Source organism: Amblyomma mixtum, chromosome 4 (genome assembly GCF_055824585.1).
Source record: "Amblyomma mixtum isolate Tamu chromosome 4, ASM5582458v1, whole genome shotgun sequence".
NCBI classification, from domain to species: domain Eukaryota; kingdom Metazoa; phylum Arthropoda; class Arachnida; order Ixodida; family Ixodidae; genus Amblyomma; species Amblyomma mixtum.
Window position 1 is genome coordinate 100,588,047 of NC_143015.1, and position 23,797 is coordinate 100,611,843.

General features: G+C 47.8%; 1 protein-coding gene across 1 annotated transcript; it reads right to left on the reverse strand.

The window, feature by feature from the left end:
• Positions 1 to 887: 887 nt before the first annotated feature.
• On the reverse strand, positions 888 to 13,043 carry LOC149347598 (uncharacterized). The gene is made up of 6 exons (XM_089541610.1): positions 13,036 to 13,043; positions 11,130 to 11,177; positions 8,116 to 8,160; positions 6,514 to 6,620; positions 5,403 to 5,509; positions 888 to 1,220 (listed from the first exon to the last, which is right to left on the reverse strand). Exons 1-6 carry the CDS (start codon positions 13,041 to 13,043, stop codon positions 1,104 to 1,106), a joined length of 432 nt encoding a protein of 143 aa, XP_089397736.1. The 3' UTR covers positions 888 to 1,103.
• Positions 13,044 to 23,797: the final 10,754 nt, after the last annotated feature.

Sequence of the window (23,797 nt, forward strand, 5' to 3'; positions counted from 1 at the left end):
TCTAAACCACTGGCGCTTGCCCTGAAGGCATTAAACCGGACCCGACCAATATAGCCCTAACCATGGAATAAGGCAGTCTGCAGTTTTCACGCCTACTTAAAGCTGAGAACGGCTAGACAGAGCAGCTGTTCGTGAACTGAACTAAGGCTATAGGCGGTTGATTCTAGTCAGCTTCTGCAGTGGCTTAACATTTACAAGCGTGGGTTGTCATACTAGACGATGCTGAAATATATTCACCGAGAAAAGCTTCAGTGTAGCTGACGCGTCCGAATGGAATAGAGTTTGCTCACAGTAAACGTATCACAAAGTTAATGCAACTATTCTTTCACGTCCACGGAAGAAAACTGCGTTTGATGGGTGTAATTTGGGTGTAATATGTCTAGCATGCAAATCATTCGAGTGCACTGAGGTGCGGAACAGAAGAAGCCAGGGCAGAGCTTCTGCACTGTGGCTGGCTCTGGGGCGGGTCAAAGCCCTAGCCACAACAACAGGGGTTGTAAACTTCAGGGGTTGTAACAACAGGGGTTGTAATGTATTTCGGTTTCTTCATCCACTTTTGAAAGCACTGCATGGTGAAAAATCAGTTTCAACATGCACCTATTGTGCTCAGTTTTAAAATCACTCGCTCGTTTCTGTGTTAAGTGTGGTTTTTCAACCAAACACTTACTATGCTTAAGTGCTGGATTTTTTTTTGTCTCCAGCGGAAGCCACACGATTGTCGTAGTGGATGAGGCGCTCCTAAAGACGCATTGTTAGCGGCCAACATTAATCCCCAACATTTTTCACAAGTAGGACATCTCAGTTATACCACCAGGGTTTGCGAACTTCGTTGAGTTTTTTGCCGGTATCCCTCATCTGAACCGCAAACACACACACTGACCCCGACCTGGACGTTGCTCCTTTATTGTGCAGGAAAGATGAGTGCTTCAGCACAGTGGCAGAGTCTCGGACATTAAAAACAATCTTCCCGGCCCGCTGCGTCCATAGGAAGTCCTGCGGGCCGTATTGGTTAGGGTGAGGCAGCCAATGACGATGTCTTCTGCGCACATTGTCTCTATGGTAGTGGCATGGTATGGTAAGGTATGGTAAAGATTATGCGCCAATCAATTAGGCCTCGTCGGTTGCGCCTTGAATAAATCGCTGCTGCGTTTGTAGATTCCATGAATCTCGCCGCCGGGGACACCATCTCGAGTGCTTCCAAGCCAGGTGACACTGCAGCCCTGAAAGGACACGAGACAACCAGTTGCATGCGGTACAATTGAACATCCCAAAAAAATTCACTTGAGTGCCAGGAAGATACAGGCACAAAGAGCAACATGTACTGAATAAGTGTCCTATTTTCTGCGCGAATGTTATACCTAAGCATTTTGTATCATTTTGAACAATAACAAGACCTTGCGACGTGTTTGCCACGCGTTGAGTGTTTAGAGAACGAAATCGAGTCGTGCCGCGAGAAACCCAGGAGACAGGAGTTCTCCAGACTCTGCATACGCGATTCCAGGGTATCCAGCAGGAAAGCTTTTCATATGTGCCTGTGCTCGTGAAATTCATCCTCGCTACATCTCGCCATCATGTTTACCCTTTTTAAATGCGAAAGCATTACTAGTCCCATTACCGGCGACGTGTGTGTTTGTGTACTTTCAGATGGTACAGAAAATCTAAGCAATGGAAAGAAAAATAGGATAACGTCATCAAGCGGCCGTATGACGCACACAGCAAGCAGAGCACCACCGCTTCAAACTATCGATTATTCACCACTGGCTGATCTCAATCCGGTGCCAGTTTTCCCAACAACCGACGAAATATGCAGTTTCAATTGTATTCCCTCCCAGTCTATTTACCTCATCCCTTAAAGGGCCACTGACCAGGGGTCTCGACATTTTAGACAAACAAGCCCAGTGCATAGATGACGCATCGAAGATAACCTCTACAAAATGCTATCTACAAAATGCTAGAGCCATGCACGTCCCGAAAAGCTGTAAGAATACAAATCAAAGCCCGTTCGCCATTTCATTCGAGATGCAAACATCCTCATCCTCTACCCTGGCTCCTGAGCCTTCAAGATGACGTAATCTTGAAAACCTTCACGAGAGACAATCCATTGGTGCGTCGTTTTGACTGACGGACGAAGGGTGGGCGTAGCCGGTTCGTCGCGTCGTTTGGCCGTTGCGCGTGTGCTTTCCGCAGCGCCTTCTCTTTTCGCACTCGCATGTAACCCCCCCCCCCCACCCCCTAACAACAACAAATAACTACTACGTTTTTAGTTAATTGTGCCAGTTCATGTATGCTTCAGCCCCTCCCTACTCCAAAAAAAAGAAAAACTACGTTTTTAGTTACTTGTGCCAGTTCACGCATGCTTCAGCGTGTTCTGTGCATGTGCCGTGACCTGTGTCGTACAGCCTTTCCCTCGTTCGCGCACTTGACAGCTCCGTACACACACTGCTTCTCGCTCGTCTGCCAAGGCGGCAACTTAAGAGCTGAGAACAGACACAAGCACATACAGCCCATAAGCACACACGGAGAAGCGCAAATGTTCATTTCCATGAAATGCCGGACGGTTCCGGGTCCGCGCTTCGCCATGTGTTTCGAACAAAAGTGACTCCTACTCCTGCATTCCGGTCGTAAAATGGCGGGTTGGCTTCGCATAAAAAAACAAACTAAATATAAGAAAAGGTGGCTTGCTAACTGGGGTGCCACTGACAAAAACATATATATCGCGTCTCTCGACCGTTCAGGGTACGGAGAAAATGCAACGAAAAATATTTTCGGCCGCGACTTCCGCGGACGATGCCACGGTGTGGTCAGTGGCCCTTTAAGGCGAGGTTGAGTGTCCATAATTGCGATGCAACTGTTTTTCGCACAGCGTTTCGTGTGGTGTGTGTGTGTGTGTGAGTGTCCTTTCACATTTCTCAGCTGAATTTTAGAGAGTTAGCTCTCCTTCTCTCTTTCTAAGCCTTCGAGTTATCCTGATTCTACGGATAAAATCCTAGATGGCGGCCTTCATAGCAACGACATTTTGTTAGAGCGTTAAGCTTGATCGTAACCATAATCGTAACCGAATGGCGGCCATGGTTACCGAGATGGAAACTTAAGGGTATAAAAAGGGCACCACAAATCGAAACGCCGCTATGTCGATTCCGTATATATGCATCCCTATCTGGCAGGCGTCGAAATCGGGACACAAAGCCCCGACATTAGTGTAAAATTCGTGGGCCAACCGTCTGCCCATGAATATTCCGGATGGTGTCGTAAGATTCAGCGTTTCGGGCACCATTACCTTACTGGTTAAGTTAGAGCCTAGCTCACGCCACAGATTCGAACCGGCGACCTATGTACCCCGATTCTACGTCTTTACGAATCTTCATATGAACATTGCGGCGTAATCTTGGTTTGCTTTATTGGCGTTTAACGTCCCAAAGCAACTCAGGCTATGAGGGACGCCTTAGTGAAGGGCTCCGGAAATTTCGACCACAGGGGGTTCTTTAACGTGCACTGACATCGCACAGTACACGGGCCTCCAGAATTTCGCCTTCATCAAAATTCGGCCGCCGCATTGCGGCGCAATCGTTTGTCGCAAAAAAAAAATGAACCGACGCTGAGGCAGCGATCGAAAATCGATCCTTAACACAGCAATCATAGGTCGCCGGTTCGAATCGTAAATCGTAATCGAAATCGTAAATCGTATGCCACCACCCAGAACACACTGCGGCGTAATCGTTTATCGCAGTGTGTTCGGGTAGGTGGCATACCATTTACGATTTCGATTACGATTTACGATTCGAACCGGCGACCTATGATTGCTGTGTTAAGGATGGATTTTCGATCGCTGCCTCAGCGTCGGTTCATTTTTTATTTTCAACGACTTAGTTTGACTGAAGCCAAGTGTGTCACCTTTTGCGCTCAAGGCACCGACCGCTACGAGGAGGTGGTGTCAGTCAGCTCGAGCAGTTCAGGTCAGACAAGGCGACGTAAGGAGCCACAGCTGGCCGCGCCACGCATCCAAAGCTCCGATGGCTGCCTGCGAACACAACAGGTGTATAAGTGGATATCGCGAGAAACGACGCAGAAAAACCCTCCTTCCACTCCTGGTTAATTTCATGCGTTTTGAGTTGCAAATGTAGCACGATATTTTTAATCGCGATTAGTTTCAATTCTTGCAACTTTGCCGATCAGTGTTCTTATCCACCGAATTAAGCCGCGGGAGCGTCTCTTGAAGACAAAGCAACAAGGCCGCTCGACTGCAGAGCAGATTGAAATTACGATTACTCTATCTGAAACGTAATTGATTGCAGTGGTCAATTACAGCCCCAGCACACTGACTAACAATGACAAAAGTCATAATTACTACTGCATATTTCTTCTTCTTTTAATGCGAAAACATGCTACGTATGCGGCTTTCCCTCCTCGAAACCGTGCTCGCAGCGACTGTGGGAAACTATAAAGAGATATCGTCTCAAAAGTAGATGTAATGGAAGGAGGATGCGACGCAAAAATATTGGTGCCTATTGGATAATTAGTTAATTGATTAGATCCAAAAGAGCGAACAAAAGTGGCTGTGGTCCGACCGGTAGTGGCGCGAAATTTGAATCGCCGGAAGTGCGCCGCCACGTGACACATCATGCAATGTATCACGTGACTGGCCCACGCGACCGCAAAGGTGGGCGGAGCCAACGCGGGGCGTGTAATAACAAAGACATGGAGACTTCCATAGCATCGGAATATCGAAGCCGCCGCGGTGGCTCAGTGGTTATGGCGGTGGGCTGCTGACCCGAAAGACGCGGGTTTGATCCCTGCCGCGGTATGCTCCACAGAGAGCATGCCGTCGATCATCTTTATGTGCGCAGTCTAGTGTTGTCAGTGTAGCTTTGTAGTTTAACGTTACTCTTTCGTATCTAAACCTTTAATACGACCCAAACTCTTGGGACAGTGCAGTGCACGTGATCTATCCAGACTGCCTGGTTTTAACCGGGACTATCCCAAAGCTCCACGGGTAATCGACACAAGATTGGAAATACATAGTTTGGCTCAGGTCCTGTGTAGGACCGGCATTTTCCAATACATTTCCGATACTGGGTCGATTTGCTGTGCAGCTGGGGATGGCGGTCGCAGTGTCCCGTGAACAAACTCAAAGGCAGGATTCCTGCAGCCTTTTAACATCAATGTGCTCCGAATCCGACTCCCTAAAATGAATGGAACGCTTGTTGCAGGATCAAGTTTTTCGTTCTGAATAGCCCTTCCTGCGAAAGCATATCATAACAATCCAAGCTTTCCAAATGCACTTAGGGAACAATGAAGGTGCAGTGATGGTGAATCAAAACAATATTGCCTCCTTTTTTGTCGTTTATAACCGTGGGAACGTGGCTATGGGGTGCCCTCAAAACGTTGTTGGCTCTCTGCCTCACCTGATGCGGGTCTTGTGAGGGCAGTCGCCGGGTCGAGGCGGGTCTCACTCCCAGCAGAGCAGGTCGCACCCACGTGACAAATGCACCGTGCCAGCAGCAGGCGTGTGCTGTTAAAGACAAAACGTTTCTTTCGACTGCAGGAAAACCTCTTCCACACTGTGAGGACATCGCGTCCTCAAGAAAACGAGACTGGTCCAACAGCTTTCCCCCTGGAGATATTACCAGGTACCGCGTGGGACTTGAAGGTGCACTAAGGGCGATTTTGAGTTCGCCATATTGCCACGTATCATTGTAGAGCCCGTTTGTTCGCACTCCAGGCCGCAGGAAAGGGTTGTTATTTTTGTTCGTGACACGAGAAGCGACTGGACCACTCTCGATTAATCGCAGCCATGAAGAGCTGCATCTACGTTTTTCCAGATTACTGTAGATCATTTTGTCCTGTTATCTCGATGTGTCCTTGCCGGCTATAAATTGAGCTATGCCGCGAGCGGCGGGATTTCTTAGTTCGACGACTGACGAGCACGTTTGTTGCTTCCGCCATCGCCGAGTGATTCAGTTCTCTTGAGGGCGCAAGTCATCCCGAATAAAGAGCTTCGTTTGCAAGCCTTGTTGCTGTCTTCCTGACCGCTGGACTGCCGTCACTGCAACTTGAAAATATTACCGCAGAAAGTCAGTATACCCAAGCCGCACAGGTAATCGGCCTAATACAGGAAATGGAAGGTTTCACTGTGATCTTTGTAGAATCGACCTTTCCCAATAAATTCACAACGTCGGGCCGATTAGAGGTACCTCTGGGGTTGGCGGCCGAAGTGGCCACTGAACAAAGTCAAAAAGGCAGGATTCCTGCAGTCTTTTAACATCAGTGTGCTCAGAAGCGGACTTCCTAAAACGAATGCAACGCTTGTTGTAGGATTCAGTATTCCGTTCTGAATGCCTTTTCCTGCGCAAACATATAATAATACCAACCTGATTTCGCCAAAGTCGTTTGGGGTATAACGATACTGTATTGGTGGTGCCTTCAAAATGCTATATATATTATTTTTTAGTCATTTACATTCCCGGATACGAGACCATCGGATGCCCTCGAAGTGCTGTTGGATTTCCGTCTCACCTGCGGCACGTCCTTTGATGTCTGTCGGTAGATACAGGCGGTTCCGAAACCCAGCAGAGGAGGCCGCTCCCAGGTGACAAGTGTTCCGTGCCGGCTGCAAGCTTGTGCTGCGTTCAAGTAAAGACAAAACGTTCGATCCCACTGCGACAAAACCTGTTCCACACTGCGAAGACATCGCGCCGTCAAGAAAACGGAAATCCCTCCAATACCCGAGCAGCACAGGTAATCGGCCGAATATTGCAAATATATTAGTTTCATTCTGGTCCTTTCTAGGAGCGGCCTTCGCCAATACGTTTCCAATGGACCTGTAGTGGAACCAGACGAGAAAGCCAGGCGCAGCTAATGTAGCATGTCTCCGTTTTTCCAGCCAAACTGCAGTATTCCGAGAAGGCGCGGAGCCGAAGTCGGGCCTCGAAGACGAAAACAACGTATCCCGTTACATGGAGAAACGAAAACGCGTTCCTGGAAGACTGCCCCTTAACGCCACTCGACTGTGACAGGCGCGTCCATAAATTGTAATGCCGCGGCTCCGCCCCAGGGGGCCCGGAGCTGAAGAGGCTTGCGCGCCGACCCCAACCGGGAAAGAAGGCTGCTGCCAAGCGTCCAGCCGCCGACCATGAGAGGGAAAGGGGGAAGACACGGCCAAGCGTCGAGTGCTCGGCCCAAGGAGAAGCTCACTGTATTCCGTCCACTTCGGACGTACTATGTATTTCAATCCATAATAAAGTCCTTTTTTGCTTTCCTTAAGAATGTAGTTGTCTCCTCACTGTTGTTAAATAATAGCGAACCCATATAGTTTAAAGTTATCCCACAGGACCCATTAGCTGTGGTGCTGGGGTTTACGCTCCGAGCCATTGCTGAAACTTCGAATTATTACACTATGTGGCCGATTTTACTAATAAATTGGATTAAGCGCCACGCTTTCCCTTTCTTATTTTTTTTAACTTTCCCTTGGACAGCAGGAATCCTTTTAGCTAATCGATTGGGGGCAATCTGCTCTGTCTTTGGCAGAGTAATACGTTGAGTTGTTTTCAAAAATGTGCCGGTTGCTAGTCTGACTATGTTTGACCGAGGCACACAACCGTGCGATTCACCCCTAGCGCAGCACACAAGTTGAGAACATAGCCCGCGTATTTCGTGCTTGTTATGTCGGTAATATATACCCTGAACCGCAAATAGGTAGCACTTTTATCAATCTATTACTTTAGTCATGCCTTAACAGAGTAATCAAAATTACGCTGACTGTTTCTTTAATACACAATTTTCCATGCCTATCGCAGAGTGCTGAGGTTGAATCTCTCGAAAGCAAATAGTCCACACGTATTTCAACTTTTATGGACATCATTTGTGGCTGTGGCTGAAATTAAATTATTCACACGAACCCCCGAAAAAACAAAATACAAGCGAAAACATTTTCCAAAACGATCTTTAGAACACCTATAACATACATACGGATGCAAAACGGCGACAAACGCATAGTTTTCATGCATAGCATAATCAGGTTGGGATCACTCATTGCTTTGAGAATGGCAAGATACCGGTAGCAATTCTGAAACAGCACAATCATTGATTGGTGATTATTGATCACTATTATGTACGTACCCTTTGGGCTGACAGATGGTGAGCCTGATGGGAGACAGCAGCTGGCTGCAGTGAGCAAGGACATGGAGTTTAGTGGTGATAGAGATGACAAAAAGTAAAAGCGAATGCTTGCGTTCATTATTCAAACGGTGTTGTGCCACCTGTGTGGTGTACTTTTGTACAGTTCTTTGAGCCACTTCTTTTCGTAAGTTAGACAAACTTCGATTGAAGAAAACTAGAAGCACATTAATATAACCAGGCATGTGACATACGCTACTTGAACTTCCACGTTTCTACAGCAGCCTAAGACACCTTAATTGATCCAACACAGCACCGGTCACACAGACAGAGCATCTTCTGGAGCATGTTCCTAGAATTCGCAAATACTTCGAAGGTCGGAGACACCTCCTGGAGAGATCACCCACCCACCTGCCTTCATCTATATCTTTGCTCTGGTCAGAAGGGTAAAATACAGCCTGATTAATGGTACCTGCTTGATCGTAATTTGGGTCAGTAAATGAACTGAAAGCACGCGCTTTGTAGATCTGGCAGGCATAGTCCGCGGATTGATCATCTTATCTCGCTATAACTACGCAAAGGCTCAGCATGATCTGTGTCCACCTTCCCAGACAAACAGTTGCACCTTCCCAGACAGTACAGTGGCCCTGTGGACGCACTTTCGCATCACAATTTAACTGAAATTGAAGGTGGTTCGTAAACACCTAAGGCAATCATGCCCTCAGCACTTGACCAAAAAACATTTTTTCTTGTTCTAAGCTGCTCAGATTGGTTTGAGAGTTTTAATTTGTCTTGTATATTTTGTTAATGACCTACAGGTTTCAGCTGCGCATTTATGGTTCAGATGCCGGAAGTCAACGCGCCGGCTTCACCCACTGGATGGTGCAACATCCCAAGAACTCGCCTGTCAGGGCAACGAATCCCTCATCAACGGTTCTGACCACGTCGACAAGTAGGGCAGCGTGCGAGAGCAGGAGGAAGGTCGAGATGACCACGGGCGCTGCTAAGAGTCCAGAGGAATTGCACGGCCGTGCAGCCGCTGGTACAAAAAGTACAAGCAGATGTGGAATGAACAAAGTTCCTACAAAGAATTCACTACGATGCACAGTGAATACGCCAGGACAAGGCTATCGGGGCCAGTGACTGCTAGAGCGATGGGTCTTGTATTGGATGTCCTACCGGACCAGCTGGCCATCCGAGGGTCGAAGAGCGACAGATCGAATTATGAACGCCTCCTACAAACCTCTCCTCGAGCAGAGGTTACCACGCTCTAGAGAGCTAAACTAAAACCCTAGCAAGCATCACTAAACCAGGTCTCGCACAGCATTTAGAGCTCAGCTGTCATGCTGAACTGAACTAGGATGAAGGATAAAGTATTCAGCGTAAAAGTAGGTGAGGTATACTGTGTTAGGAGCCTTCGAGAATACCTTTCCCAGGTTGTTTCAAGTTCTTACATAGCCGATAAGGGCACATCGCCGTAGATTCCTGCCAGCACCATGCACATGCAGGCTGAAGCCTGTCGCTCGGAGGGTCGGGGTATACTTGGTTTTCATCCAAAAACGAGCTAAAGCGTCCGAAAAGAAAAATGAAGTTTCATTGATTTTGGTACCCCATTGCAGAATTCATATGGCACCAGCACCTTCCCTGAAGCATTTCTTTCCAACTGCTGTCAACACCTCTAAATTCCGAGGTATCATTTTACGAGCACAAAGATAACTGCACTGAACCCTGTTTTTGTCCTGTGATCAGCGATATCTTACGTGCTCAATATGACAAGCAGCTGCAACTGCAGGTTGAACTAAGTGCCTTTGACCCAATGAAAGCCAAAATTGCGTGGACGTGCCCTCGATTGAAGGAGGTGTTCGTGAGCGTCGAAGGCGGTGTGTGGTCACAGTAACGAAGGAATTTCCGTATAAACGCCAGGTTCGCTATCTGTGAATGATAGTCCTCATTGGCAACAATCATCTATACGGGCAAGTAAAAGGTTTTCATCCGTCGCCTCCACACAATACAGCGTTTTGACGCGGCATATTGCTTCAGGAGTCCTGAAGAATGTCATTTGAGGCCACGAGCAGGTGCAGGGATGTTTACACGCGCATATGGAGTGTTTGATGTCAGCTTCACTTCAGGAGTCATTTTGCTCAGCACTGTGGACGAGTCTGTCAGAGGCGACCGAATGTCTGTTGCCTAGAAGGAAGAACCTAGGAGCACAACCTTCCTCGTAGCTCCCCACGTTCACCAGATATCTCAATCTGAGCCGCGCCGCTCGCTGGGTTGGGGAATATGTTAAGTGCACCAAATAAGGAAGGCAATTTGCGGTGAATGAACTTTATAGGGCCTCGTATGACAGTATGACGCAAGAGGTACGGCAGGTGTTTCATTGCCTGCCGCACCTCCACTAAGCATGCTCCCTAAGAGGCGCTGATTCGTGAGGGGCCTAATGTTGGTCAAATGAGGCGATGACAAAATGATCGCCTAAAAACAAGCTTCGTCCCTGTATGTAGCCATCCCTAGTGCGTACCTGGCGCTCAGTTATAAAACGTGCAAGGCTTGTTTTACTCTGTTCGAACTCTGCGCCATCCTCCAGCACTATTACCAATTCACGGACGAGGGAATCTGAAGCATTTGTTATTGCGCGCAACCGGACATCACGAGTCAGCAAACCTGTTTGCTTGTCCTGCCGCGAAGTGGTCAATGCGAACTTTTTTGCGCTCTTCTATTTCGTGATGCCCTTTTTCTGCTTCTCCACATACCTTCATACTTATTTGTTCATTCAGTTCCATTCAGTTTCCATTCAGCCGCCGCGTCTCTGTCTTCGGTCCTGTTTATTTGCTCTGTATTCTTTCACAAAAGTAGAACAGTGTAGACTGAGCTACCGAATAGGCCATAAAAGAATTGGAGAAAGCTGTCCGGCGCAGTGGGCATTTCCATTCCGGTCAATGTATTCTACGCTTGGCCAACCAACCCAGCTCTTGTCACCAAACGGAGCACTCGAGAAGGCAATTCAAGTTACTTACACGGACAGGTTGATCTGCGGACGGACTCGTTCACAGCCAGGCACTGAGCTGCATTGTGAAAAGAAGGTGGTTTAGCAAACATGACCTGGTACAGCTGAATTTTATCACTCCCAATGTGAAATTGTCAAAAAGGAAAGGTATTCAATATTCCAGACACGCGGTCAATACTGTAGTTTTGTTGGTTACCAGCTTTTACAGTGATGCTATTCTTTTGTTAAGCCGCCCTTTGTGTGCCGAACATATATTTCAAAGGCTAATTGGCACAGTCGAGCATCATGACAAATTATGCACTGTCATTCTTAGCTTAGAAACAACCTTGTTGGACATCCGTATCACCCCTCCACACCATAGCCCCCACGTGTGCAGTCGTAGTAGCATATAACGTGGTCTTAAGATCCCGACATAAATTACTGCGTTAAAAACAAGCTACTAATGTCAAGGTGAATGTCAAAATGTACGTCAACATGAATGTCAAGTAGACCAATAAAGCACGTTATTTTTAGTGGTTGAATGTATATAACGTCACTTGGTCATGTCTTTATGCCTGCCCAAGAATAACACTGAGATTATATTGAATATTGAAATCCGTCCCGGAACTAGTGACCATGGTGCGGGAACCCCTTTCTCGAGATGTGGTTCTCACGCGTATTTCGCTGAATAATGTGAGATTTTCAAACGGCAAAAAAAGGCAGCAAAGGAATAGAAGCGAATAACGGAGAATAACGGGAAGCAAATAACGGGAACAGGAGAATAACGCTTTCTATCTCCCTCATTTTCTGATTCGATTCCTACATTCGGCAAGGTGACTGGAGCGGTTGAAAGTGCTAATACCGAGAAGGCAGGTCTACGTACACCCAGAAGAACTGCCTACGTACACCGCCGCTAAGAATGTGAAGGGGGCTAGGGGGAGTGAAACGTACTCAGAAGACTGCATGTTTCCGACCCAACAAGGGTCGAAGTAATCACAAGCTGCCATCGGAGCATGAGCGTCAGGGTTAGACCTCGACAGGCACCTCGTCCTACTGTGGTCCCTCAGCACCATCTGTGTACGCGGAATGACCACGCTATCAAAACACACCGCTGTGGTCTTCCCTGGAACGCCAAAAAATGCAAGTAGGCTTCCACTAAAATCTCGATAACTTCCGTCCGTGTCCGGAGATCAGAACTCCGTATTCAGAACCCCTTTGCAAAATAAAGCGCCATAAACTAAACACTGCGAAGAGCAAAGGACAAGCGAATAGGTTTTTCCAATTCATCCATCCCTGAAGAATCTTCCTGACAACGACACTGCCATTCAACACTGCAGTTTTGGCTGTTACGGCGCATACAATGTAGGTGCCGTCATGCTACTGAAAATTAGGGAAAATGTCAGTATTTTATGTTTGAAGAAAGGCCTTCAGTGTTAAGATTCGCGGGCATTCTTCTTTGCTTGCATGATCAGACATGACAAACAAACAACTTCGCTTTTTACTGAGGGCAAATTAGGGTGCATTGCTAGAATGTTTTCCAACCGCCAAAGCAGCACTGAGAAAATTGCGTTTGTACTCGGAGTATATTCACTATAATAGAGTATATTCGAAAGCTCTCGTCCCAGTCGCTTCTGCGCCGCAAGTTTATCTGTGTACCTTTCCACATCGCACCGAACAACGGCCGGTTTTCGGGTTTAGCTTCAGTGGCGATGGATGTTTTAGTTCATCACCGAATGAAAAGAATAAGGATGCAGAAGGGGGAAGAAGAGAGTTGTGGCAGGAGCAGCATGTACCGACGCGGAATTTCTAGAAACACTAACTCCGGCTGCCGTACAGAATCTTCTGTTCTTTTTTTTCCGGAATGTTACTGTGGGGCGCAAGGCATAGGGCACGCCCGCGAGTTGGTCCCGTGATTGCGTCACCATAGGGTAACCTACCCCTCCATGCAGGGTGCCCCAGCCTGCCTTCTTGCCACTTCTCGGTCACGCTCGCTGAACGCGCTGCCAGAGCAGTACGGACATAACGCTTCGAAATGAAGGCTTTGGCCAGCGTTTGGAGCTCGCATACCGGCATTTCACCGACCACATGGCCTCACTGATATATTTAAGAGACCGAAGAAGACAGTATTGGCACACAGAGATGGATACAACGACAGCCTGCTGAACACTTCTGAACAAGTTGTGGAAACTCAACGATTATTTTAAGAGTGAGCGATGCATCAGTGCCTACTCGGCTGGTTCGTGCTGAAGTAAGCGGCGCGCTCTATAGCGTTTAACTGCAATTATGTCTTCCCTCTTCGATATTATGAGTACTCGTCCATGCGAAATCACACCGGTGTTACTACCCGCCTTTAGTACCACAGCTGCCAGATTCAACGAGCCAAAGCTTATTACAAGGCATCACCGGGCTGTGTTCACATTTTCCAGGATTTCCACGTGATAGAGCTCAAATAAAAGACGATTAATAATTAAAAAAGACTGATCAGATGCTTTTTTCTGTGATTATGGCATAAGTTATTTAGGGAAACTGAAGTAAATTCGGATTGGGCTTTATGGTCCAAAATGTCATAACGCTTTTTTAAACTGGTTGGGTTGGGTTTCACGAGTTGCGCCTTTAATAGATGACCTCGCGTGGAGTACCATTACCGCTGAAATTACGCTAACCTCTTTTGCCTGAGTCATAAATCGCGGTTTGTATATTCTGCAAAAGTAATGCGAACGCTTCTACTTTCTCCGTGTGCAACGCGGGCGGTCAGATAACTAAATGGGGCCCTAAAATAAATAAAATTGTTTATTAATTTAGTTGGTTTTAGCTCTGTCATGTACAAAATGTCCGCCTCGCTGAAAATCCGCTGCACTGACTGCGTAGGCGTTTATGTTCACTGTTTTGGAAGCATAAATGTGCACATATAACACGTACATTGATATGTCTGCATGATTAATGTCTTGTTGGGAGCAGATCACAAAGTATTCTCCGAAAGTACAATTAATTTCGCCTTACCGAATGTTTCAATTTGCATCTATTTTTCTGAAAGTAGACTGCATATGTTTTTTTTATTGAGCAACAAAAATATAGCCGCCATTTCTCATTTGCCTTGGAGGTATGTTACTATTCAGGCGACACTCGGTAAAGTTTTCGAGCTACAATCGATGATTTAATATCAGGGTAAAAATCAGTTTTTACTCGTGTACTGTTAAGTAAACAACAATGACACATTTTTCACCATTTGGCATAGGAATGCACTTTCCTTTGAAGTCACATTGCAAAAAATTATTTTTTATCTTAATATGGTCACAGACAATTCCGGAGGGCAAACCGTAAGTAGAAGCACGGTAGCTTTGAAAGAACAGAATTATGACGAATGGAACATGCTCGTCATAGGACTCTGTGTGACTCTGTTTCCTAATTTTTAAAGTTCTGCACACGTACGTAACGTGATATGAGGATTACCATAATCATGTTTCCGCATTTTTCATATAAATGTTTGTGTTGCTTCGTCGGAAGCAAGTCAGAAGCTTGGTGTGAAGCATGGCAAGATGGCATATAGAAGACTTCGATATATTACCGTGGCCCCCAGATGGCTGGACATTCAACTTCAACGCACTTAAACAAGGCATAATATTCACCACATGAGCAGTTGTTATTTTCTTTCATGCCCGCCTTACCGCGAAAATACCACATCAATAATCTTGAATGTGTCGAACATGTCGCGTTGGAAAACGGTATTCCGAACCCTGGTTCATGTACGAACAGGTCAAACCCCCTCAAAAGTAGCACAGAAAAATATCTGAGCTCGAATTTTGCAAAATTGATGTGCACTATAACCTCTACGGTGGTGGTCACAAAAACTTCAAGAGAACCCTAAATATATACAATGCAGGAAAATTTAAACAAGCCTTTGCTGTTAAGGGAAGCAGAAAATGGTAGACGTGAGCATCAAATAGGCAGCGACAAAGCAATACGTACAAAGGAGAGTTCATATATAGTAATGGCGAAAAATGTGATGAAACAGACTTCCACACGTACAACATAATGCTCAGTTAATTTCAGTCATATAGTGTGCCGTCGCGTAATGTTCGAACATGAGATAACTTTTCTCAAAAACAGCCTTACTCTCTTCTTCAAGCGGAAAGCACGAGAAGAAAGGTGGAAGCGCGATGAAGAAGATCACTATTCCAGCGATCTTCACTTGCTTAATCGTGCGTCTGCGACGGTCACCCCTCTGTTGCCTGAAACAGAAGAAACAAAACACAATGTCACAACTTAACAGAGATCGACACCTTGCAGTCTGCAGTCAGACAAGATATATGTGGTCTGAGGTAACTACCAAGATTCCCCCATTTTAAAAGGACTCTCTCGACCGCTGAGGAGCCCTGGCCAGTGAGAAGCGCCGGCGGCAATTATTTGCCTGTGTGGTTGAAGCCCTCTAAGCAAGGGTCCCACGCAACCAGAGGGCGCGTGCAGATCAGGAAAGCAGGACAGGACAATTCGAGGAAGGGAAATGGAGGTTCACAATGACCTCGCCGCAAAATGAGCTAGCTCTGCGAATGTCGCTTCTGACTCGCAACCGGTCGTAACCGGTTGTGACTCGTGCCCTAACCGGTGGTATCTCTTCCCGACGCCACACCGTTAATACGTGTCCGCGCATAGCCAGGTCTTGACGATGCGCATTCATGACAACCCTGTCGGGCACTCCGCACAACAACTTCGCTCGTTCGGAGCGCTGCTGTCGCCGTTTGCAGGCGCTAGTCCAGCGTCTCCCGCGGACCCTCGAACTCGAGCCGTGGCTGAGCTCACTTCATGGCCACAAAATGGTCACGCAACACAAATGGAAATCTTGACTTACTCCCCTTCTCCTTTTTCACATTAATCCCCTAGGATTATTTTTTATGATAGGTAACATTGGGCGGTAGTAGGCGGTGGGTAGTAGGCGGTGGGTAGTAGACGGTGGTGAGCGGGTAGACTGCCACCTATAACTCATTGATCAAGCTTTGTAATATTGTCCTGATGGACTTAGCAAGCCAGTGTCATCAGTGCATCGAAGATTACTAAGGTATTTGCCATTAATCCCCAACAGTTCCCAAGCCAGGTCTCTGAATGCCTACTGTAAACAGGCGTTGAATAACATTGGCGACTTCGTGTCGCCATGCCCGAGATATTTCGTTAACAGTCTTGCATTGCTGACTTCATGGAAGGAACTTAGGCGTCTCATCAATAAAGAAAATTCCGCCGATAGAGAAGCAGGCAGCAAGCAAGACGAAAGTTCCTAGTCAGACCAGATAAATAAACAAAACCGGGTAGAAAATTGGTCGAGGTGGGGAATCGACCCATGGTCTCTGGAGTGCGAGACGAGCACGCTAACCACTCCGCCATGCCAGCTCGATGGTTCGGAATGAACAAAGGCGCTGAATACGATGTCTTCGTTCATTGCCATCTTCCTTTCTTCCGGTTATGGCGAGGTTCCGGCGTCCACAGAGATATGCGAGACAGATACATTCCTCTCCCTCAAAAACGAATTTACCGACGAGCAAGGCTTAGAGCAGAACGGGCGATGGCGTTCTGTGGACTCCCTGGCAGCGTTCCAAGACGCAGTCGTGTTCCAAACTTAGAGGCGAAACTTAACCTAACATCGGTGACACAAGCAACAACACCGCGCTTAGGGCTTTCACCTCATTGATCTTTAGGTCAACAAAGTGCCCCCTTGAATTTTTTTTATCTCCAATAAATAGCCACTAAAAATCAATAACAACCACAACCAAATGGCTCCGACGATTATTTTAGCAGCGAGTTTAGCGTAGCGCAGAACGGGCGATGGCTTTGTGTGGACTCCATGGCCGCGTTCCAAAACGCAGTCGTGTTCCACATTTAGAGGCGAAACTTAACCTAACATCGGTGACACAAGCAGCAACACCGCGCTTAAGGCTTTCGCCTCACTGATCTTTAGGTCAACAAAGTGCCCCCCTGAATTTTTTTTATCACCAATTAATAGCCACTAAAAATCAGTAACAACAACCAAATGGCTCCGACGATTATTTTAGCAGCGAGTTTTAAATTTTAGGTCTCGCTTTTTTTTGCGCAAACGTAAAGCTTGAGCACGGCGCTTCTCCGTTTTCTGTCTCTGATTTATCTCGTGCGCAAACAAACCAATACCAAGCTGCTGAAGGTAAAACGCGTGCGGAAAACAAGGAAGGTACAATGACGGCACCATAAAAGGTCAGTGCACCCTCCTCACTGCTTCTCGATTTTCCCGGAAACATGTATCAGCGTGCGAACACAACGAGACTGGCTCGCCGCCTCACCTCTAAAGGGCCGCTCCTTTTGGACCCCGAGGTGGCTCTGGCTCCAAGAGGGGTAGGTTGCACCCACGTAACGAATGTACTGCAGTCGCCACGGGCTTCTGCAGTTTCAGGAAAAGGATAGAACGTGAGTAATCTGCTTTGGACAAAGCCTGCTCGACACTAGGAAGACTTCGCGCGTCCAAAAAACGGAACTGGGTTCCAATAGCACGCACCTGGCAAATTTCGCACATATAGCGTAGTACTCATTGCAGACACCGGTGCAAAATAAACTATTAATACGGGGCTACAACGCTTTGCCAATCAGGGGATCTTTAGGCTACGACACTGATCTTCTAGGCCGGAAGAATGCTGGTTACTTTTCTGAAAGAGGTATGCCGTGGTTATTTATTGCACTATTATCCACGTACCTTCGGTTGCGGGGAACAGTGAGCCTGAAGGAAGACAGTAGCGGCCATCTGCAGAGGTCAATGAGATGGATATTAGCGTGGACAGAGGTTACAAAGGATAGGGAATGCCATCGTTCCAAATACTTTTGGTCCTGTCTCTCACTTGATTTTCTTTTTACAGTTTTTAGCGGCGCCCGCCTTGCAAATATTTGCAGATGTTAAGTCAAGAAAAATGGGAGTGCAAGAACAGAACCGAAAATGGGAAGTGTACTTGGGCTTCCACATTTTTATAACAACCTGCGGTGCCCGTTTCGACCGTGACAACACCAGGCACAATGGCCGAGACTATGCCAGGACCTGCTCCTAGAATTTTTTCAGAACTCCGGAGGCCGGGGCCCACCTCCTGCTGAAATGCCACCACCTACGATCAGCCACCTCTTCCCCAGTAAGGTTTGATGACTGAACTCAACGCACTCCAAACCTTAGGAGAAGTTTTGTAGCGAGAGCTACATTACGCGCAAGTCTCGCCATATTGCCGTGGCATCAGTTTCGCCGTGGCTGCACCGTGACCTTGAGCCATTGCCAAGCAACCACCGCACCTGGCGGCCGCCGCTCGCCGCGCCATCTGGCGTGACGTCACAGGAGGAGTCGGTGCCGCGCCGTTCCGGCGAAACCGATGCTGAATTCCAATGGCAGATCGAGACCGCTCCGTCGGATCGCGTACGGAGCGCGTCGGAGCGCGTAGATTTGCCACCTCCCAGTTTGCGATTGGAATGCCAGTGATCCCTCGGGAGCGCGACGCCAGCGCCGCAGCGGCGACCGCGGAAACTAGGCGCGCCGCCGGAGCGGACGCCCTGCTAGCTTCGTGTTCGAGTGCGACAGGAGTTGCGCGAGGCGCGATCTCCGCGTTGACAGACGCCGTCTCGGCGAAACAAAAAGGAGGTAGTACGAAGGCCGTAATGTAAAACCAAAACCAAAGCGTATGTACAGGATGGTCCACTCTCCGTGAACACGCGAGTATGCGGCCGCGGTCTTCGGAGAGCCGGTGAGCCTGTCCCTACCGTTCACGAAAGAAGTGGCGGACGACGCGCAGGCAATTTGCTCGCTGCTCGATTTTCCAGCCTTGCGACTGCGAGGCGCAAGCCGCTGAACCAATCAGCGAGACAGTCGAGCTTTCGGCAACGACGCCGCCCGCGGACACGCCGAGCGACGAACTGCGCTGCCCCCCGGCCAACGTTTCTCCCTGGCTGCCGTAGTCGTCGCTAAGCCTAACTGTTTTTCATCGATGCCGCAGCTGAGGGCGCCTCGGAATTGGCCAGCGCTGTAGTAAAGGTGCTACTCGCGTCACCGTTTTACTGTGTTCCTCGTCTCATAATAAAATAAAGACATGATCGATTTCTGCGACGCCTCCAACAGCGGAGCTAGCAGACAGCAGGCCAGCCGCACTGGGCATCAGGAAGAAATTTGCTTGTATCGCAGTTATCACTTCTACCAGCAACTCGGTATTGGCCAACGATCCTCAAAAATGATTCATTTTTTTACATTCCTCTACTCCAGGGCTTGTTATGAACGCGAACAAAGAATATTAGCGCATTTTTCTGACGCCGGCGGCAGGCATATACAGGCCGGCAGTTTCACACTCGCTGTCCGGTTCAGACGAATCTTCACTGCTGGGCTCTGAGCTTTCAGTGCCCGAGTCGGAACTGTCACTTCCATGAAGCAAAATTAGTGCCGCACGGCTCGAAGCAAGATCATTGCCGTCCACTGTTGACTGGAAAGTGCCCGTCTGTCCCGGCTCGCCCGGCTCACCACGTAGCGACGACAGGAACGAAGCGGCTGCTGCCGGTCGCGACAGGAAGTAGACGCGGCGGAAAAGAAAACGTCACGCGAGGTTCCGGTGAAATCCGCCGATTTCGGCAGATCAAGAATCGCTGCTCCACGGAGCGATCCGGGATTTACGCCTGATCCCGATCTGCGATTGGAACATACAACTCGCGCTCCCATTTTACCATTGGAATACGACTGATCCAAACCGAGCAGAAAAACTTGATCCCGATCTGCCATTGGAATTCACCACGAGTTACAACAGCTTTGCGCATGCGCCGTAGGAGGAAAAAAGAGGGGGGGGGGGTTGGTGTTGCTTTAATGTAGCCGCAATTAGACGCAATGGGGGGATAACAACCAAAGCTAAACATTGAACATAGGCGGAGAGACACCAAACTAAACGACAAGGTGTGATCAAGTTTAACCATACTCTCGCTACGTATATCCTGGCCTAGCTGAGCTAAGCCACTGCCATTTTTTTTAATCTAATCAGCAAATAAAAATCCCACAGCCCTGTGGTCTTTCTATGGCTGAATGCCTGCGTGAAGGTTGAGCGCCTACTGTGCTCAGCCTGACAGTAGGGGCGAGTCCATGGCATGCACGCTTCAGAAATGCGATTGTCGCGGGTAGTCCAACGATGCGCGACTTTAATGTGCAGCTGGCTTCGGACGCTGCAATGCCAACGAAAAGCAGAAAGACGGCTAATAACTTAGTCTTTCACAGTCACAGCTTTGCACGAAATGCGAAGGTGATGAGTACACACTTTAGCGACCATATGGGCGTACTTTTGTGCTTTGAAAAGCCGTAAAGAAAAGAATGAAGAAACCACAGCATAGCTCGCCTGCTTTTACTGCAGCCGTTTTACTTCCCTTTTACAATATTGGTAGCCCCAAAGTAGGAGCTACGGCAGGGTGGGAAACACATCACTACACACCGAGATAGTACACACTTAACAGGAACAATGATAACAGACTTTACATCCTAAGTTCAATCAACGACTGATTTTTTTAAGCGATGTTCATTGCCTGAGGGCATAAAACGGTATGTAGTGATGGTTGACGAGGATGCTTAAATCAATGAGAAAAGGTTCGCTGATCTAATGAAACCGAGGAGTGAACGATGTTGGGGTCCCTGTATTCAAGCAGTGTATGAAGCAGGAGTGTTCGGTGAAAGACCCGACGCCGCGATTTACCGAATTCTTATTGGCTTCAGCGCCGGGCAGACCCGCAGCAGGTGGGAAATGTTGGCCCCAAGATTTCTGTTCTTGCACACTGAACACCCGGGACGGGATATAAACCTTGTAATTGCCGCCACTTTCGTGCCACGGCTGGAGTTGGGGCAACCCCGACCCTGGTCCTCCGAAGCACAGCCTTCTCTGCACGGACAAAAACCTCAGGGGGAAGGTTACCGCACATGGAGGGATTAGAGCGCGTGTGCGGCGCTGGAAGTTCTCCTTTCTTGTTAAAATGAGGATGGTCTCACCGAAATTGAGGACTCGTGGCAAAGACAAGTTTGGGTTACCCACGTCATCGACTTGAACCCACATACTGTCAAGGATGTTCCACTTGACTATCGTGCGTGAAAGTAGCGATTAGTATTTGAAAACATTCTTGCTTCAAAACGCAACAAAGTGAAAAGGCAACAAAGCATAACCAAAAGAAAATTCGACTTATTGATGCGAGTTGCTTTTCAGTTGACCTTCCGCAACTTTACAGAGGAAACGCAGGCGCGCTATCTTATTTTTGGGAAATAACGCCCTCGAAGCAGTTCTTTTCCTCAGTTCAGTAAAGGACGTGTTACCATGCTGATTAAAAGTAAGCCTGCTTTCTTTTGCACCCTGTCAGCTTAATTGGTAGTGAGAAAAGTGAACGGATCCCGTATTATAATACCACATTCGAGAAGAGGCAAAATATTATTAGTCCATGATAAGTCAGTGATATTATTATTCCATGATAAGATTAGTGCCAAGACACTGGTTTCTTGTGGTGAATTCTACAGTATTTTTATCCAGAGAGTAGGTGGTGGGAATGCGTGGCTTTTTGGTGAAAGACGTGTTTAGTTTTGGAAAGATTTTAAAGATTTGTACTTTAGAAGCTTAACATCTTAACGAGTTGCGACATCGCTTAAAATTGTTTTGTCACGGTGTTATGCACAATGTGGGCAATATGACGGTCTCAACACAGATCTTTAACGATCACAAGACCGAGATACTTGTATTCAGAAACTCTAAGAAGTCTAGTGCTGTAGGAGAAAAAATTAGGCAGTGGCTTAGCTCTGGTTAAGCTTGCATATAAAAGTGAAAAGCTGCAGTCGGCTTTGATGTAATGGCTGTTGCAGTTAGCGCACAATGCACTGGGAACAGCATGATAACGGTAGAGGCGTTCGGCCGTCCACACACTACCTGTACGGAGGTGGAGGAGGAGACGCGCGTGTAGTGAATACGGTGCTGTCTTAGAAGGTTGCTTCAGAGACATGTAGGAGATCCATTCCTTTCCGGCGCACAGCAAAATATGAGACAGGCATTTCCTTTCCGTAAAACCAATTTTGAATTTTTTTCCTTGAGGCCCCTTGGGCGGGTTCGTGTATGCACCGAGATATGAGACAGGCGTCGTTTCCTTTCCTTAAAACCAATTTTCTTCTCATTTTCCTTTTCTTTTCATTTTCCTTCGCTTACGGCGCGTTTCGGAGATCTACCGAGATGTGAGAGTTTCCTGGCGCAGTGTTTGTCTTTTATTTATTTTTTTTATTTGTGCTGCGTGTCACGTCACTCGGTTTCGCGCATGCGCAGCTATGACAAATCTTGGCTCCGGCGGCTCACGCGAAGAGCGGCTCTGGTGCGGCGAGTGAAGCTTTTCGCTTCAAAATCAAACCAGCACAGCACGCAGTAAATAACCTCTCGCCGGAGCGACACTTACATTCCGCTTTAAGGGTACCATACGAGAGCGCTAATGGGTCCCTTCGGCATCCTAGGGTGCTCTTTGTGTATAACTTCGCAGTCACTGACACTTCCTTTTTCGCCACAACATGACGCTTAAGACTGTAGTGCGACAGCATCAGGGATCCCTCTTGCACAAGCACTCCGCTGTGCCTGGGTTCTGCCTACTCACCCTTTCTTATCATGCGCATCAGCCTGCGCTCGGTGCCGCCTGCTATACGTCGCCTATCTACTATCGTTCGAGCTGCCCCGCTCCCAAAACAGGGCGAGGGTGTGCACATAATCACATTTTCGGTCCATAGTCGGTCACGAGTCACTCACATCTCGGATCGGTGCCTGCGCCCGAATGGCATATTTAGCCACATCGGAGATGGTCTTGCTCGCAGGCCCTTTCTTGGCAGGCCACCAAGCCGGACATGTTACTCGTGCTGGGCTCCGTGGATGTTGATTGGGACATCGTTGCAGCCATTGCGTAGCAGCGGTGACTGCAAGAGAAAAATGGCGGTCTCCTAATAGTACCTCAATGTTGATGACACGCTCATTAATTGTTAACCCAGGCTACTCACAGCTGAAAAGCACCACTCACAGCAGTTCAGCTGACAATAATCAGTATTAATCCTAATCAAGTTAATTACAGGGTTTGACATTTTTGCAGTCATCTCTGCAATCATTATCGAGCCTATAGTAAACACTAGAGAGCCGCGAGGAGGTTAGCACAAACTTCCTGCAAGCGGCTGCGCCAATTGTCGTTTCTTCACACGGGCGCTCTGCACATGAGCATGCGACCTCCTCCTCCTCGATAGGTTTAAAACAAACTGCCAGCTCTAGCTATGAAACCACATGTACCGGTCCAGCTCGCTATTTTAGAGGTGAAATGCGTCTCGTTTCTTGACGTACAAAACATATGCTCTTACTTCTGCTATGTGCATCCGGGGTTAACTGCACATCAAATTCGTGCTTTAGAAAGGTACCTTCCAACACCATACTTCTGGTGAAAAATTGTTGCTTTCACTCTTCCTGTAACGGGTAACGCTGCTATAGAAGATAGCCACCTTGTTAGGCACTCGTTTCAATAACGGAGACAAACGTCACGGTGTAGGTAAAGTAGCTTCACGTTTCACCCCCTGTGTGGCAGCGTGGGAGTAGAAAGTTCAGTTGCAGTCACAAAGTCACCCCATGCACTTACCGACTCGCTGGAAACACGAGGAAAAGCGACAGCTGCTGAAGTCAGAACGTACGAGCCGGCTGCTCAATC

Bases quoted from the DNA above. Each gene is read 5' to 3' on its own strand.
- LOC149347598 (XM_089541610.1), bottom strand. The intron at 8,161-11,129 runs GTAAGTAACTTG...TGCTCACTGCAG, and splicing joins CCGCAGATCAACCTGTCCGT to CCAGCTGCTGTCTCCCATCA. The intron at 6,621-8,115 runs GTACGTACATAA...ACTTGAACGCAG, and splicing joins ACCATCTGTCAGCCCAAAGG to CACAAGCTTGCAGCCGGCAC.